The 16,563-nt window shown below is 44.7% G+C and overlaps 1 protein-coding gene across 1 annotated transcript in view; it reads right to left on the bottom strand.

Moving 5' to 3' along the window:
* The window catches only part of ITGB7 (integrin subunit beta 7), a 108,136-nt gene that overhangs the window by 47,998 nt on the left and 43,575 nt on the right, over positions 1 to 16,563 (bottom strand). Inside the window, exons 5-8 of the mRNA XM_068267217.1 lie at positions 12,062 to 12,232; positions 10,561 to 10,799; positions 4,147 to 4,305; positions 2,543 to 2,638 (exon numbers count right to left, since the gene is read on the bottom strand). Coding sequence (XP_068123318.1) covers positions 2,543 to 2,638; positions 4,147 to 4,305; positions 10,561 to 10,799; positions 12,062 to 12,232 — 665 coding nt within the window. The remainder of the gene's footprint in view (positions 1 to 2,542; positions 2,639 to 4,146; positions 4,306 to 10,560; positions 10,800 to 12,061; positions 12,233 to 16,563) is intronic.

The raw sequence follows: 16,563 nt of genomic DNA, 5'->3' as shown, positions 1-16,563 counted from the left end.
GGAGCCTTCCCAGCTATATGCCTGTGAGCTTTAATACGATGCAATTGTATGTAAGCTGTAGCTTGTCCTGGCCAGGAAATAATACTATCACAGCATCACATGCCAGTTGTCAGTCGCTACACTGACACAGCGCTACACGCCGGCAAGCTGAGGGACGCCAGCCCGGGATCCCATAGGCAGCGTGTATGGAGGGTGCTGCGTCACACGCATCCGCATTGGCTCCGCCCACCGACGCGTTTCACGTCCTCATTGGACGTTTCATCAGGGACGCAGGACCCTCCATACACGCTGCCTATGGGATCCCGGGCTGGTGTCCCTCAGCTTGCCGGCGTGAGACCAAACCAATACTGCCAGGCTACCTGCAGCGGCAGATGTGTTGCATACAACTGATGGAACCTTATCCAGTTTGATTATAGCACCTTGAACTGTATTGTTATAATACAGGGGGGCCCCCAACGTTGTTCCACCTATGGCACAAGTATGGAAGGAGTGAGTATGCGCGGATGCATGTGATGCTGTGATAGTATTATTTCCTGGCTAGGACAAGCTACAGCTTGCATACAATTGCATTGTATTATAGCTCACAGGCATATAGCTGGGAAGGCTCCGCAATTGGTGATTTTAAATTGACTGGGGCAATGTATTGATATTTGTTGTATTTATGGGGGATTTATTGTGGATATTTATATAATAAAGGTGATATTGGTATACTTCAGAAGGCTTGTGTGACCCCATTTTCTGTATTTTAATTGCTATTATAATATAGGGGTTTAGCTTTCCCCATATCTTATTTTGGGGTAGGGGAACTATTAGTATCTACAATTTAGCTGTGCCATTATTTAATATTTACCGTATTTTTCGGACCATAAGACGCTCCGGACCATAAGACGCACCTAGGTTTAGAGGACAAAAACCAGGAAAAAAAATATATACTAAACCTGGTGTATCCATGGTGCAGGGGCATCTTGTGGATCTTCTTCCTCCCTTAATTATTGTGTGTCCCTGTGTCCCCTTTGTACTTTTTGTGTCTTTTTTCTGTCCTCTTCTGCCCTGCTTGTGGCCTTCTCTGTCCCCATGTCCTGATATGTGTTCTCTGTGTCTTTATCTCTGCCCCCTGTGTCCTTATATGTGCCTGATGTGTCCTTATCTCTGCCCCCTGTTTCCTTATATGTGCCCCTGGTGTCCTTATAGCTGTGCCCAGTGTCCTTATAGCTGACCGTATCCTTATAGCTGTGCCCCCAGTATCCTTATACCTGTGCCCCCCAGTGTCCTCATACCTGTGCCCCCCAGTGTCCTTATACCTGTGCCCCCCAGTGTCCTTATACCTGTGCCCCCCAGTGTCCTTATAGCCCCCTAGTGTCCTTATAGCTGTGCCCCCCGTGTCTTTATAGCCCCCCAGTGTCCTTATAGCTTTGCCCCCAGTGTCCTTATAGCCCCCCAGTGTCCTTATAGCTGTGCCCCCCAGTGTCCTTATAGCTATGTGCCCCGGTGTCCTTATATGTGCCCCCAGTGTCCTTATAGTGATGTGCCCCCAGTGTCCTTATCTGTGCCCCCCAGTGTCCTTATCTGTGCCCCCAGTGTCCGTATAGTGCTGCCCCCCAGTGCCCGTATATCTGTGTACCTGTATCCCGTGTTCTTATTTGTGCCCCCGGTGTTCTCATGTCGGCTTCCCTGAGCCCGTCGCTAATCCCCTCTGTCCAGGCTGCCTCTTGTGTAGTGTGAGGCTTACCCCATGACGCCGCTGTGAGTATCGGTAATCCTCGTTGTAAAGCCGCTGACTCGGGGTTCGCACTCGCAAGCAAAGTATTTCCCTCTTCACTTCCGCATTAGTGACGTATGCGGAAGTGAAGAGGGAAATACATTGCTTGCGAGTGCGAACCCCGATTCAGCGGCTTTACCAAGAGGATTACCGATACTCACAGCGGCGTCATGGGGTAAGCCTCACACTACACAAGAGGCAGCCTGGACAGAGGGGATTAGCGACGGGCTCAGGGAAGCCGACATGAGAACACCGGGGGCACAAATAAGAACACGGGATACAGGTACACAGATATACGGGCACTGGGGGGCAGCGCTATACGGGCACTGGGGGGGGCAGCGCTATACGGACACTGGGGGGCAGCGCTATATGGACACAGGCTTAGGCTACTCATATCCGCATAAGCAGCCAGGATGAGCCGGGGAAAGTACAATAAACGCCTGGGGACATTGCCGACAATCAGATCGGAATGTTCCACTACCACTTCTTAAGGGGAGGCAGGTCTGTATTGGCACATTCGGACCATAAGACGCACCAATATTTTCCCCCTCTCTTTGGGGGGAAAAAAGTGCGTCTTATGGTCCGAAAAATACGGTACTCAGTGAGTTATATGCAGGAGCTGCTGCAGATCTCTCTGTAGTATGTTTTTTTACTTGTTTTTATGGTCTAAAAATCTTGTAAAAAAATTGCACGGCTATTAGACACTGAATCTGGAAATAATCATAACACCAGGGAGGTTAAGGATTTTCTCAGACCAATTCAAGAAAAATATACAGTACTTACCTGGTAGGTAGACAGGACACTGCTGGTAACAGCAAATATAGGCTGGATGTTGGCTGCTGTCAGGATCTGGGAGAGATGTCCCACCGATGGATAATCCTGAAAAAGAGGAAAAAGGCCATGGAACAGGTGCACTTTGGTGTTTATTTACACAGGAACAAGTTCTTGCTTGATTCACAATACAGTAACTAACTATTGAAAAAAGCATCTGAATATTTTCCTTTACTATTTTTCTAGTAAATGTAGCATTTGACTCTCTGAAGAAGCTTATGTTTGTTTGTTTTTCTATTTTGACTCCTTTTTGCTGTTTTTGCTAGTATGGCTGTTGGGTATGGGGAGTGCTAAATTTAACATTTTTGCAGCTTCAAAAATGACAGTACGGAGCTGGGAGCCATGACATAATAGAGTGTCCCTGAGTGTCTCTGTAGTATACTTCAGTGTTGACAAGGTTAGGGGCTTCTAAGCTTGATAAAAGTGAAACCGGTCAGGCGTGGTGGTCATATATAAGGTGTCCTCTTTTTATAATAAGCCATTTCTAGTTGTTCGAGACCCTGTAATATGGGCCTACATGTATTTCGCTTTATGTCATGAAAAGTGCAATAAATGGTGTTTTAGTGTGCACTTACAGGTGTTTTTTATCCCTGTTTTTGACATGATGTCATGTTCCAAGTGATTATTGGATTGACCTTAAAGGGACACTTAAGTAAAAAAAATAAAAAATGAGTTTTACTCACCTGGGGCTTCCAATAGCCCCCTGCAGCTGTCCGGTGCCCTCAATAGCGCCATCTATGCTGCTATAGCATATATCATATACCATATAGCAGCATAGAGGGTGCTAATGTGTCTGGGAACGCGAAGAATCACTCGCGTCCCCAGCCTGGCAGCTCCTGTCACCGAAACAGGAAGTGGCTGCCGGCGGGGCCAGGAGGATCGGAGGGAGACGGCGAGGGCACCGGACAGCTGCAGGGGGCTATTGGAAGCCCTAAGTAAGTAAAACTCATTTTTTTTGTTTGACTTAAGTGTCCCTTTAATGAGAGATACAGTGGAGATGAAAAATGCTCTGTGAGACTTTATAACTTGGGTCTATGGTTATCTGGTAAGCATCTTTTTCTTTATTGGTGTGGTGGTGGAAAATCCAATCAACTTCCTTGTCAGGGATGAAGTATACTACAGATATACAAAGCCTGAAAGCTGAACTTTAGCTGAGGACATTTGTGTGTATATAAATATACAGTATATATATATATATTTATTTATTTAATATATATATATATATATATATATATATATATATATATATATATATATACACACACACACACACACACACACACACACACACACACACACACACACACACACACACACACACACACACACATATATATATAGATAATTTCTTTTACACTAATTTGCACAGATACATTTGCTTGTATGCATAACTGTCACCTGAAACCAAAATGTCCGTTCATTTCATAACTGAAGGATCTCTGCCCGTAGTGCCACCTGCCACCAGGATTGTGGTCCCATCAGTGGCTAGACCACATAGAGATGCTGTATTGTTGTGTTTATAGGAAGATGGCTGTGGGGTCTAGAACCATACTCACATAAATATTGCTTTGGAAGTACTCTCCATTTTGATTGAGGTGGCAGTGGCCATCTGTTGGCATGTAAATACCGGCTAACTTCCCATCTCCAGCCATGTGAAAGACATCATCCGAGGCATACACCAAAAGACGAGTGACATTCTTCCAGCCAATGTGATCCTACAAAAAAACACAAGGATGAAATGACTTACATACAGTGGGTTGCAAATGTATTCGGCCCCCTTGAAGTTTTTCACATTTTGTCACATTACTGCCACAAACATGCATCAATTTTATTGGAATTCCACGTGAAAGACCAATACAAAGTGGTGTACATGTGAGAAGTGGATCGAAAATCATACATCATTCCAAACATTTTGTACAAATAAATAACTGCAAAGTGGGGTGTGCGTAATTATTCGGCCCCCTGAGTCAATACTTTGTAGAACCACCTTTTGCTGCAATTACAGCTGCCAGTCTTTTAGGGTATGTCTCTACCAGCTTTGCACATCTAGAGACTGAAATCCTTGCCCATTCGTCTTTGCAAAACAGCTCCAGCTCAGTCAGATTAGATGGACAGCGTTTGTGAACAGCAGTTTTCAGATCTTGCCACAGATTCTCGATTGGATTTAGATCTGGACTTTGACTGGGCCATTCTAACACATAGATATGTTTTGTTTTAAACCATTCCATTGTTGCCCTGGCTTTATGTTTAGGGTCATTGTCCTGCTGGAAGGTGAACCTCCGCCCCAGTCTCAAGTCTTTTGCAGTCTCCAAGAGGTTTTCTTCCAAGTTTGCCCTGTATTTGGCTCCATTCATCTTCCCATCAATAAATTTTGGTCTCATCTGACCAGAGCATCTTCTTATACATGGTTGCTGTGTCCCCCACATGACTTGTGGCAAACTGCAAACAGGACTTCTTATGCTTTCTGTTAACAATGCCTTTCTTCTTGCCACTCTTCCATAAAGGCCAACTTTGTACAGTGCATGTAGGGCCGGCCTTTGCTATGAGCGACCTGTGCGGTCGCCCAGGGCGCCATGCTCTCAAGGGCGCATGCGCCCTGTCGCCCCTTGCCGCCCCGCTGTCTCCCTGTGTCCTCTCCGTCTATATTTAGAGCAGGACTACAAGAAAATGGCCGCCGATAACCACAAATGCAGACAAACGGCGGCCATTTTCTTGTAGCCTGCTCTAACTACAGATGGAGCGGAGGCGGGGAGAGAAGAGTGACGTCGGCGCTGGAGCTGGATGTCAGGTGAGTCAGTCTCTGCCCGGCCCGCTGCCACATAAAGGGGGGGGGGTTGCCTGGGGCAAACTACCTACACTGGGAGCAAACTACCTACACTGGGGGCAAACTACCTACACTGGGGGCAAACTACCTACACTGGTGGCAAACTACCTACACTGGGGGCAAACTAGCTACACTGGTGGCAAACTACCTACACTGGTGGCAAACTACCTACACTGGGAGCAAACTACCTACACTGGGAGCAAACTACCTACACTGGGGGCATACTACCTACACTGGGGGCATACTGGGGGCAAACTACCCACATTGGTGGCAAACTACCTACACTGGTGGGAAACTACCTACACTGGGAGCAAACTACCTGCACTGGGGGCAAACTACCTACACTGGGGGCATACTGGGGCTTACTACCTACACTGGGGGCAAACTACCTACACTGGGGACATACTACCTACACTGGGGGCAAACTACCTACACTGGGGGCATACTACCTACACTGGGGGCATACTACCTACACTGGGGGCAAACTACCTACACTGGGGGCAAACTACCTACACTGGGGGCATACTACCTACACTGGGGGCATACTGGGGCAAACTACCTACACTGGGGGCATACTACCTACACTGGTGGCATACTACCTACACTGGGGGCATACTGGGGCATAATACTTACACTGGGGGCATACTACCTACACTGGGGGCATACTGGGGCAAACTACCTTCACTGAGGGCATGCTACTTACACTGGGGGCATACTACCTACACTTGGGGCATACTGGGGCAAACTACCCACACTGGGGGCATACTACCTACACTGGGGGCATACTGGGGCATACTACCTACAAAGGGGGCATACTACCTACACTGGGGGCAACCATGCTACTACACTGGGGGAAACTGTACTGGCTACACTGAGGGCAGCTATGCTACCTACATGGGGCAACTATACTACCTACACTGGGGGCAACTATGCTTCCTATATGGGGACAACTATGCTACTTATGGGGGGGGCAACAAAATCCGGTTTCGCTCAGGGCGCTGTGAAACCTAAGGCCGGCCATGAGTGCATGACTAAAAGTTGTCCTATGGACAGAGTCTCCCACCTGAGCTGTAGATCTCTGCAGCTCGTCCAGAGTCACCATGGGCCTCTTGACTGCATTTCTGATCAGCGCTCTCCTTGTTCGGCCTGTGAATTTAGGTGGATGGCCTTGTCTTGGTAGGTTTACAGTTGTGCCATACTCCTTCCATTTCTGAATGATCGCTAGATCAGTGTTCCGTGGGATGTTCAAGGCTTTGGAAATCTTTTTGCAGCCTAAGCCTGCTTTCAATTTCTCAATAACTTGATCCCTGACCTGTCTTGTGTGTTCTTTGGACTTCACGGTGTTGTTGTTCCCAATATTCACTTAGACAATCTCTGAAGTCGTCACAGAGCAGCTAGCACTCATCAGACAATGTCTATGGGCAACTGACTGCACTCAGACCAAAGGGGGCTGAATAATTACGCACACCCCACTTTGAAGTTATTGATTTGTAAAAAATGTTTGGAATCATGTATGATTTTCGTCCCACTTCTCACATGTACACCACTTTGTATTGGTCTTTCATGTCGAATTCCAATAAAATTGATTCATGTTTGTGGCAGTAATGTGACAAAATGTGGAAAACTTTAAGGGGGCCGAATACTTTTGCAAGCCACTGTATAATTAGCGGTTAATAGCAAATAGCAAAGCCCCCGTACATGCTAGAAACACCAAATTTGCAGGGTATGTTAAGGAGGACAGAAAAGAATAGCAAAAACATTTTTCAAAAAGACCTTGTAGTTTTTTAGATAATTGAAAAAAATGGAAAACAGTTGCAATCTAAATGCGGTAAAATGACAAATGTATCAATGAGTATATAAATGTATTTGGTTTTTTTTATGTGCAGAGTGTGGAAAATTGAAAAATAAAATTGGCTGGGATAGCTAGAATGCTGAGCCCTGGCCATGTGGGGCTTCACACCCACGTGGTCCATGGTATGGTGGCAGGGCCGAGACAGAGGCTCTAGCCTCAGGGAGCAGTGTAGGAGGGGGGCGCACAACTCACTCAGCTATCATTCCCCAATTGTGTTTGAAGCAGAGAGAAATAAGAAAAGGGGGCGCAAGGCAGTGACTGCAAACCAGATAACTAGATATTAAGGTGGTGGGGTTGGGGGCCCTGGGGCACCTATTAGTCTAATAGCAATCAGTGTGTGATGGCAGGGATGGAGGGGCGCACTTTGGTGTCTCAGCCTTGGGTGCTGGAGGACCTTGTCCCAGCTCTGTATGGGAGGGGGCCTCTGGAGGAGAGGGGCGGGCAAGCCTCCCCCAGAGCCCTTGTCCAATATATATATATGCAGTCATAATTACAGCTTGTAACCCAGAATTACGGGCCGAATTTGGCTGCAATTACGGGTGTATTCGATATCGCCATCCGTAATCATGGCAAATCGCGAATGGTGATTTTGAGGTCCTTATTGCTGAAATCGGCTTGTAATTACGGTATAGGCGTAATTTTGAGGTCGCAATGAGCATCCTGTGTATGACCACCTTTAAGTGCGAGGTACAATCTGATTCACTCAGTTGCCAACAACACAAGTATGTTCAATTTTTACACATACACAATCATGACAAAAAATGATGGAATAAAAGATATAAATTAGATATAATAATAATTACATTTTAATTTATCAATGTGTATGGGGTGCTCTTTAATCAATGCTACATTTATTACATTGATGAAATGCATTCTATTTATGTGTCACTTTAATAAAGTTTCTTTATTCTTGAATGTAAACTTGAAATGTATAATACATTTCAAGTTTACATTCAAGAATAAAGAAACATTATGTATTAGGTCAAACGACTTTCATACAATCCACCACACACCATTCAATTTCTGACTAAATTTATCAGATTTTTTCAACCTTTCCGATTTTAATTGAGAAAAACAAGAATTTCTATAGAATTTATTGACTGAAAAAAATAATTCTCTCAAATGTTTTCACACAATCGATCCTTTTAATTGACTTGGGGTAAAATCGAGCAGAAAAAACTGTAACATGTGTGGCAACCATTACCCAAACTGATCCCTCCACGCCCACCCAACATCCACTGATACCAGTGTCACCTTCACTACCAAGAACCTCTCCACCAATATCCACGCCGCCTAATTATGATATCAGGCACTGCCAACATCCAAATTACCCACTGGGCTCCACTATAGCCCCAATTAGCATTGTGGTCTATGCACCTCCATTTTATTACTTGAGTTACTGTCTGGTGTGACAGACAGGGATGTGTGTTTCCACTCATTAAACAAATGGCACACATCCATAACTGACCCCAGCGGGCAGGGCTGGTCCTAGACTTTTTGCTGCCTGAGGCAAACTTGTGAGGATGCACCCTCCCAAAACTAACCCCCCACCCTCCCCCCCAGTTTGCAATGATCACACAGCTCCCAAGAGACATGACAAGCTGCAGCTCAACACAATAACACACTGACTGGTAGGGTGGCTGGTTGGCTAGGTTTGAGGCTGTGACAAACACGCTGCTCACCCTCAGCCAGTTAGACGTCCTCCATTCCTCCGCAGTCAGGACAGCAGTGCCACCTCCTCCCTTTTGCTGTGCAAGTCAAATGAAACACTGCTGCTCTCCTGCCTCCCCTCTTCACTAACTGTCAGACTCCTCACACAGCACAACAAGCTGCTTTTCCCCAATGATGACCTCTTCACCTTGCTCGCTCTCCTCTTGCTTCTCCTTCTACTCTGAGTGCATGCTGTTAGAGTAAACACACAGTACAAACATGCTGCCCTTGTAATCTCTGCACCTGATGCAAATGTTTCACCTTGCTTCATGAGAGAACCGGCCCTGCCAACGGGCAATGCCTTAAATTACGTGAGAACATATGTATGTGTTGTGCGAAAGCTAAACGTATGAATCATTGCAATGTATAAATGTGCATGCAGCCTTGTCTGCAGTCTCTGCAAGAGCAGCACAGTGACATTTATTTGTACTTCCTTTAGAAAATCAGGCCAGTGGAGTTTGACGTGTGATGTTAAACCTCTAGCCACAAATCTGCAAACAGTGCTGTGAATAACTGAAGTAGACTACATGGTTTTTTTGTACTTGACATGCCCTTTACGTGTATAGAAAATCTGTCTAAGGGCTGGGATCTACTATAAGCGCTTTGCCAGTGGATTCCGATAAGGGTGGTCCCACTAGCAGCATTGTAGTGGTCCCAGAGGAATCGCGATCACTCTGGAAAATCGTGGCACTTTCACAATTATGAAAAATGCCTCATTTTGCGCCTCTGCAAAGCGTCTGTAGTGGGTCCCAGCCCTCAAAGACATAACTGTGTGTAATTTGAAATAGAACGCTAGGAGCGTAGCTACAAAATTTTTATGGGTTCCCCTTCCCCAAGTTCCACTCCTCTTTCCCCAAGTGTGGTCACCTTAAGGTGGCCATACACTCATAGATGGCCACCAGATAACAGACATCAGACCATCAGATAGATTTCTCTGTGATCGAATCTGATGAGAGAGGGATCTTTTAGCTGCCCACACAATGCACACAGATTTTCAATTGATTTCAAGCTGAGAGAAGGCACAGGGAGGCGTATGTATGCACGCGTTGCCGGTATAAGTTGGGCGCCGAGAGAGACACATGACAGCTCTCGCTGCTGCAGCAAAACTCCCGGCAGGGTAAAATACTATTCCACCTCCGAGTTGTCGTAACTCAGAGGGAGATGTAATTCGGGGTCCAGCAACTGACGGAGCCCCAAATTACCCTAATGTGTCCCGAACAGCATTACATTGCTTCTATGGGGTGCCTAGTTTCGGAGCCCGGTGCTGAGCACCAGGCACCAAAACCACCTGCTTCCACAGGGAGGTGGAGCCCCGTGGCCTGGGGAAAGCCATTAGACACAAGAGGACGTGCACTGGTGGGAAAGGTGAGAGCTCTGCTGCAAACACCTGAAGGAGCACAGATGGGGAGACCTGGGCGGCCAGTTTGATAGTACAACTGCCTCACCTTATTTATTAACCCTTGCCTAGAAAATAAAACGGGACCACCAAGTATCAAGCATCTTCTCAGGCATGATGCTTGATACTTGGTGTAAAAAAATGTGTTCATGATTTTGACTAAACAGCCTGTCAGTTTGGATACTTGCCATGCACACAGCTGCCTGGAACATGGCATCAAGTCCTCCCTCTGGTTGGTCCACATTGCCGGAGATGTTCTCAGCACTGACTCGTTCTTGGAACAGAGTAAGGTTCGAAGTTAAAGGTAAGACATTGCGATAGCTGAAGGGTGGCTGGCAACTTTCCACTCGTGGACAAGGGTTCCTCAGCTGGGACGCAATTGTATTTACATATGGTAAGACGGTCTTATCCACAAATGAGCCAAAACCTGTGAACATATGATATACTGTATATTACAATACTAGCTATGCAATGGTGGCCTTAATGAGTGCAGTAGTAGAAAAGAATGCATAGGTTGGGACTGCACTTGGGCTTTTGGACCAGAGGGTGCTATGCTGGTAATGATCACTTCTACTGTATATATGCTTTGGATAGTGGTAATCAATAACAAACTCCTACTCCCATTACCTAAAACTAGCCCTCCTAATACTGCTGTGCCCAACTGCTGTTACACTTACATTAACCTCACTGCTGCTGTTTTTAACACTAACCTCACTGCCACTACACCTAATACTAAATTCACTGCCCCTACACCTAACACTAACCTCACTGCCACTACACCTATTACTAAATTCACTGCCCCTACACCTAACACTAACCTCACTGCCACTACATGTAACACTAATCTCACTGCTGCTACATGTAACACGAACTTTACTGTCCCTACACCTAACACTAACTTCACTGCCCCTACACCTAACACTAACCTCACAGCCCCTACACCTAACACTAACTTCACTTTCCCTACACTTAACACTAACTTCACTGCCCCTACACCGAACTTTAACATCACTGCCCCTACACCAAACGCTAACCTCACTGTCGCTACACCTAACACTAACTTTACTGTCCCTCCACCAAACACTAACCTCACTGCCGCTACGTCTAATACTAACCTTACTTACTGGTGTTTGATGGTCACTTGCTGATCATCCTACCAGTCGTATTGCAGGTGACAAGTTGCACCACGGAGAACCAGGCCCGCAATAAACACTGCAAGCTCTGGTACTGCCGAGGTTGTCGCCATCTGTGTTGAAAGCTATACAAGACTTCTTATTTTGAATGCAGGACTATAAAATTTATCAGAGCCAGATTACCCACAACGTAAATGAACAGGTGCAGGTGGATGATTGTACTGAAGGACCATACTGACATCTCCTCCAAACGCCTGCCCATCACTTACTTTACCAAAAATGTGAAAGGAGCTATACCTAGGGCTTGATTTCTCCTTTATCTCAGCGTCTAGACCAGGTAGGGGCAAACTCGGCCCTCCAGGTGATACGGAACTACAAGTCCCATAATGCATTTGCCTTTATGAGTCATGACTGTGGCTGTCAGATTCCTGCAATGCATTGTAGGACTTGTAGTTCCTTAACAAGCCGGAGGGCCAAGTTTGCCTATGTCTGGTCTAGACCATACCTCAAATAATGGCTCTGCGTGCCCTTATTAAAGCTGTCACCTGGATCATACCAATGCGCACAGACTTGGTTATCTTGTGTAGCTCCTGCAGGATGTCGCTACCCAACTTCTTCACATTCTCCAGGTCATCCTTCATAGAGTAAGACAGATCCATGAGGTAATAGAGGTCAATGGGGTAACCTTCTGCACGCTTGAACTGCACTTTGAACTTCTCTTTCTTTCCTGGAATTCAAACAAATGTATGAAAGGAAAAGGAAAGCAGAAATGACAATGCAAAGCATGTGAAAATCCATCTGGTCTGAAGAGTAAAAACAGAAGCTCATGCTTGTGAAATGTTTCCAATGATTTCAGGGAAAGTGTAATGTGTGAGCAGCAGTCCCGGTGTCATTCTTCTACATGCCTTTGTACCTCTTTTCGCGTATATGCAAAATGGGTTCCTGGAAATTCAGGCACCCAAAATATTAGCCAGTTAGAATGTTAGTAAATTTACTGATATTTTACTATTATGAAGTGAAAATTATGATAGTAAGATATCAGTAAATATTAACGATATTTTACTACAACTAAACCTAACTCTGTTCTCACACAGAACCTCTGCCTATGCCTAACCCTAAACCCACCCCCGACCCCCCACTGATGCCTAACCCAAACCACTCCTGCTCTGATGTCCCACCCTAAATACTCTCCTTCTGATGCCTAACCCTAACCAACCCCCCTGCGGAGGCCAAACCTCAACAACGCCCCCCCCTCCCCCCGACGCCTCAACTTAAAACCCCTCCCCCACATCTAACCTCAAACCCCTTCCCTCATGCCTAACTTTAAATCCTCCCCCCACGGATGCCTAACCTTAACCGCCCCCCACAAACCCACACACAAAAAAACACAAAATATTTTTTATAGCATAGCGGTTTATAGAAAACCACTAAATATTGTTTATAGCATAGCGGTTTATAGGAAAATGCTAAATATCGCTTATAGCAAAGTGGGCTGCCCCAGCACCTGCTATTTATCAGGCACCTTCAGTGCCCAAATTTCCTGCTATAAACAATATTTGTATAGTGGTGCCCAAAATTCCGTGGCTCCAGATTTCCTGCTTCTCTGTTTTCTCCTTCATTCTGTCTCATATTTGTGTTGTATAAATAAATATGCTATTTAGTCATCAATACTTGGTATGTTGTTCTGAACAGGGATGGATATACATTACAGGAGCCTATAGGCACAAAACAATCCAGCCCCTTAAACCCCACCCATCAATACACACCACACCACAAGCCACACCCCTGTTACACAGCTAGCAGACTGGACACACCTCCATATCGGAGCAGTTTTGCTTTATGAAAATGCCTGTTCTTTATCTGCACACGTATGGACAGACATGATGTTTTATTATTATAAATATGTAAAATATACATTAAAAAATGTCTTAACCAAGCATGCGCTCCTCCACTTGTTGCACCTCTAGGATAGGCTCTAGTCATGTGTTTAGTGTGTCTGGTGACAAATTTGATCCTCTAAATTGTAGATTACAATCCATTCTATTCTTATAAACATTTCCATAAGTGCAGGGCATAGCAAAAGTCACACCAGCCATAACAACTACCGTGGGGACCTGGAGCTGAGAGAGGCCAGGTATTCCTTAACCACTTCAGCCTTCAGTCGTTTTTCACCTTATGCATCCGAGCAATTTACACCTCCCATTAATTTGCCAATAACTTTATCACTACTTATCACAATTAATTGATCTATATCTTGTTTTTTCCACCACTAATTAGGCTTTCTTTGGGTGGTACATTTTGCTAAGAATTATTTTTTTTCTAAATGCATTTTAACGGGAATATTAAGAAAACATTTTTGGGGAGTTTTCAGCCATTATAGCTTTAAAATAATACATGCTACCATAATTAAAACCCACATATTTTATTTACCCATTTGTCCCAGTTATTACACAATTTAAATTATGTCCCTATCACAATGTATGGCGCCAATATTTTATTTGCATATAAACGTGCATTTTTACACTTTTGCGTCCATCACTATTTACAAGCTTATAATTTAAAAAAAATAACAGTAATATTTTCTCTTCACACGCATATTTAAAAAGTTCAGACCCTTAGGTAAGGTAACTATTTACATTTTGTTTTTTTGTTTCTTTTGTATTGTAATTTTTTTGTTTTTTTTTTAATTAAAAAATGTTGGGTATTTTTTGGAGTGTGGGGGTTAAACAGTTAATTTTAAATGTAATAAATTGTATTTATTTAAAAAAAAATGTATGTAGATGTAGTTTTACTATTTGGCCACAAGATAGCCACAGTCCCCCCAAAAAAATGTTTGTCCTGTAAGTGAGCTCTCCCGCTAAATCTTTACTCAACTAAATCAAATATGCTTCATTGAAGCCCTCTTATGTTGGGTTCATTATGCATCATCATTTGATATTTTATTAATTGTTGCTTAATTAAAAAAAGAAGAAAAAAGAAAAGGTAAATGACAAAATAAGTACAATAGTTCACAGTTGTCCAGCCTCACATTCTATAATATATTTGTAAAGTTATACGCCTTGTTCATTCAGTCTCCTTCACCAAAGTTCCATCCCATTCATCAGCAGCAAAGGTGATGATTGTTTCATCCACTCTTTTAAAGAGGGTTTGTTTGTGGGCTTCCAATCCCTCACTATGACCGCCCTTACTGCTAACAAGAGGATGTAAATTTACCATGGTTTTATTTCCCACTATTTGGCTGAGCCCGAACACCGCTACCATGGCATTAATATATGATGAATTGCTCAATTTCTGTCCAAAAAATCTGTATTGTTGGGCAGTGCCATAACATATGTGTTAAATTTCCTACCTCTGCTCTGCATCTCAAACAGTGATTATTATCTCTTAAAAAGCGGACTATAACCCTGCATTTCAACTTTGCTCTAAAACATTATTTACAGCATATTATATGCAACCAGCATTTTTTTTACTAGACCAGCATTGGAAGGGTTACACACAGAGGTTTAACCACTTCAGGACTCAGCCTTTACCCCCCCTTAAGGACCAGCGCTGATTTCGAAGATCTGTGCTGGGTGAGCTCTACAGCCCCCAGCACAGATCAAATTACAGGCAGAGCGACCAGATCGCCCCCCTTTTTTCCCCACTAGGGGGATGATGTGCTGGGGGGGTCTGAACGCTCCTGCATGCGTGTGGGTGGTGGGGGGGGGCACCTCAAAGCCACCTCCACGGCAGGATTCCCCCTCTACCTCTTCTCCCTCCCTGCCCCGGAGATCGGAGGCTGCACAGGAACGGATCTGTCCTGTGCAGCCTCTAACAGGCTTCTGCCTGTCATGTGACAGCGATCCCCGGCCGCTGATCGCTGATCTAGTACAACGCTGCTACTGTTAGCAGCGTTGTAAAAATCTAAACAAATCGGATTATTTCCGCTTGTGTTTACATTTAGCCTGCGAGACGCGATCAGCAGCCCGCAGGCTATTCACGGAGCCCCCCGCCGTGAATTGACAGGAAGCAGCCGCTCGCGCGAGTGGCTGTTTCCTGATTAATTAGCCTGCAGCTGGCGACGCAGATGTGTGTCGCTGGTCCTGCAGCTACCACTTTGCCGACGCGCGTTATGAGTGGGCGGTCGGCAAGTGGTTAAAGTTCCATGGAGAGATATGCAGACGCATCCGAAGTTCAGATAGATACATTCAACTAAATAGAATGTAACGAGTGATAAATGTTACACACTCTTTGGCTGTCCTCCAGCTCCTGCACAGTCAGAGAGAGTGAGTCACATTCCACACTTAGATACATTTAAGTAAACAAAATGTATCTATGTAAGCTTCGGATGCGTCTGCATTTCTCTCCAGGAACTTTAAAGCTCTGTGTGTAACCATTCCAATGCTGGTCTAGTAAAAAAAAAATGCTGGTTGCATATAATATACTGTAAATAATGTTTTAGAGCAAAGTTGAAATGCAGGGTTATATTCCGCTTTAAATTAATCTGATATAATTGTTCTGGGGTAAGATACCATCTTGTAAAGATCTTAAATTGGAGTAGCTGAATACTAGTATTTCTGGGCAACCAGATGTATGAAATACATTTTTTCCCATGGAATTTCATTCAGTTCCTTACCAAGTTTCTTTTCCCACTTATCCTGATACAGTATAACATTCTGCTCATTCCCTATTAACAAAGATACGAGGTCGGCACTCCACTGGCGATAATAAACTTGCGTTTATTGATAAAGTTGCAAACGGTGTTTGCAACTTTATCAATAAACGCAAGTTTATTATCGCCAGTTGAGTGCCGACCTCGTATCTTTGTTATTGCAACATATTGGTGGAGTGGTGAGCCACGGAGTGTTTGAGCACCGGTGGACCAGGTGTGTGAAGCCTGGGTGGGTGAGGACCCCGGCATCCTGACTGTTTGCATTCCCTATTAACCCCAGATGATCATACAGCCAAGATAACAGGTTCTCCGGAACAGCCTTGTCTTTGAATTTTTCTTCTACTTAGTAATCGGCTTTCTTCCATATATTGGGTCGATTATGTTGATTATTCGCGTGTCCTCTTCTA

The sequence above is a fragment of the Hyperolius riggenbachi genome, chromosome 2 (genome assembly GCF_040937935.1).
Source record: "Hyperolius riggenbachi isolate aHypRig1 chromosome 2, aHypRig1.pri, whole genome shotgun sequence".
NCBI lineage: Eukaryota > Metazoa > Chordata > Amphibia > Anura > Hyperoliidae > Hyperolius > Hyperolius riggenbachi.
The sequence above is the reverse complement of the archived record's forward strand: the minus strand, read 5'-3'. Positions and strand labels throughout refer to the sequence as shown.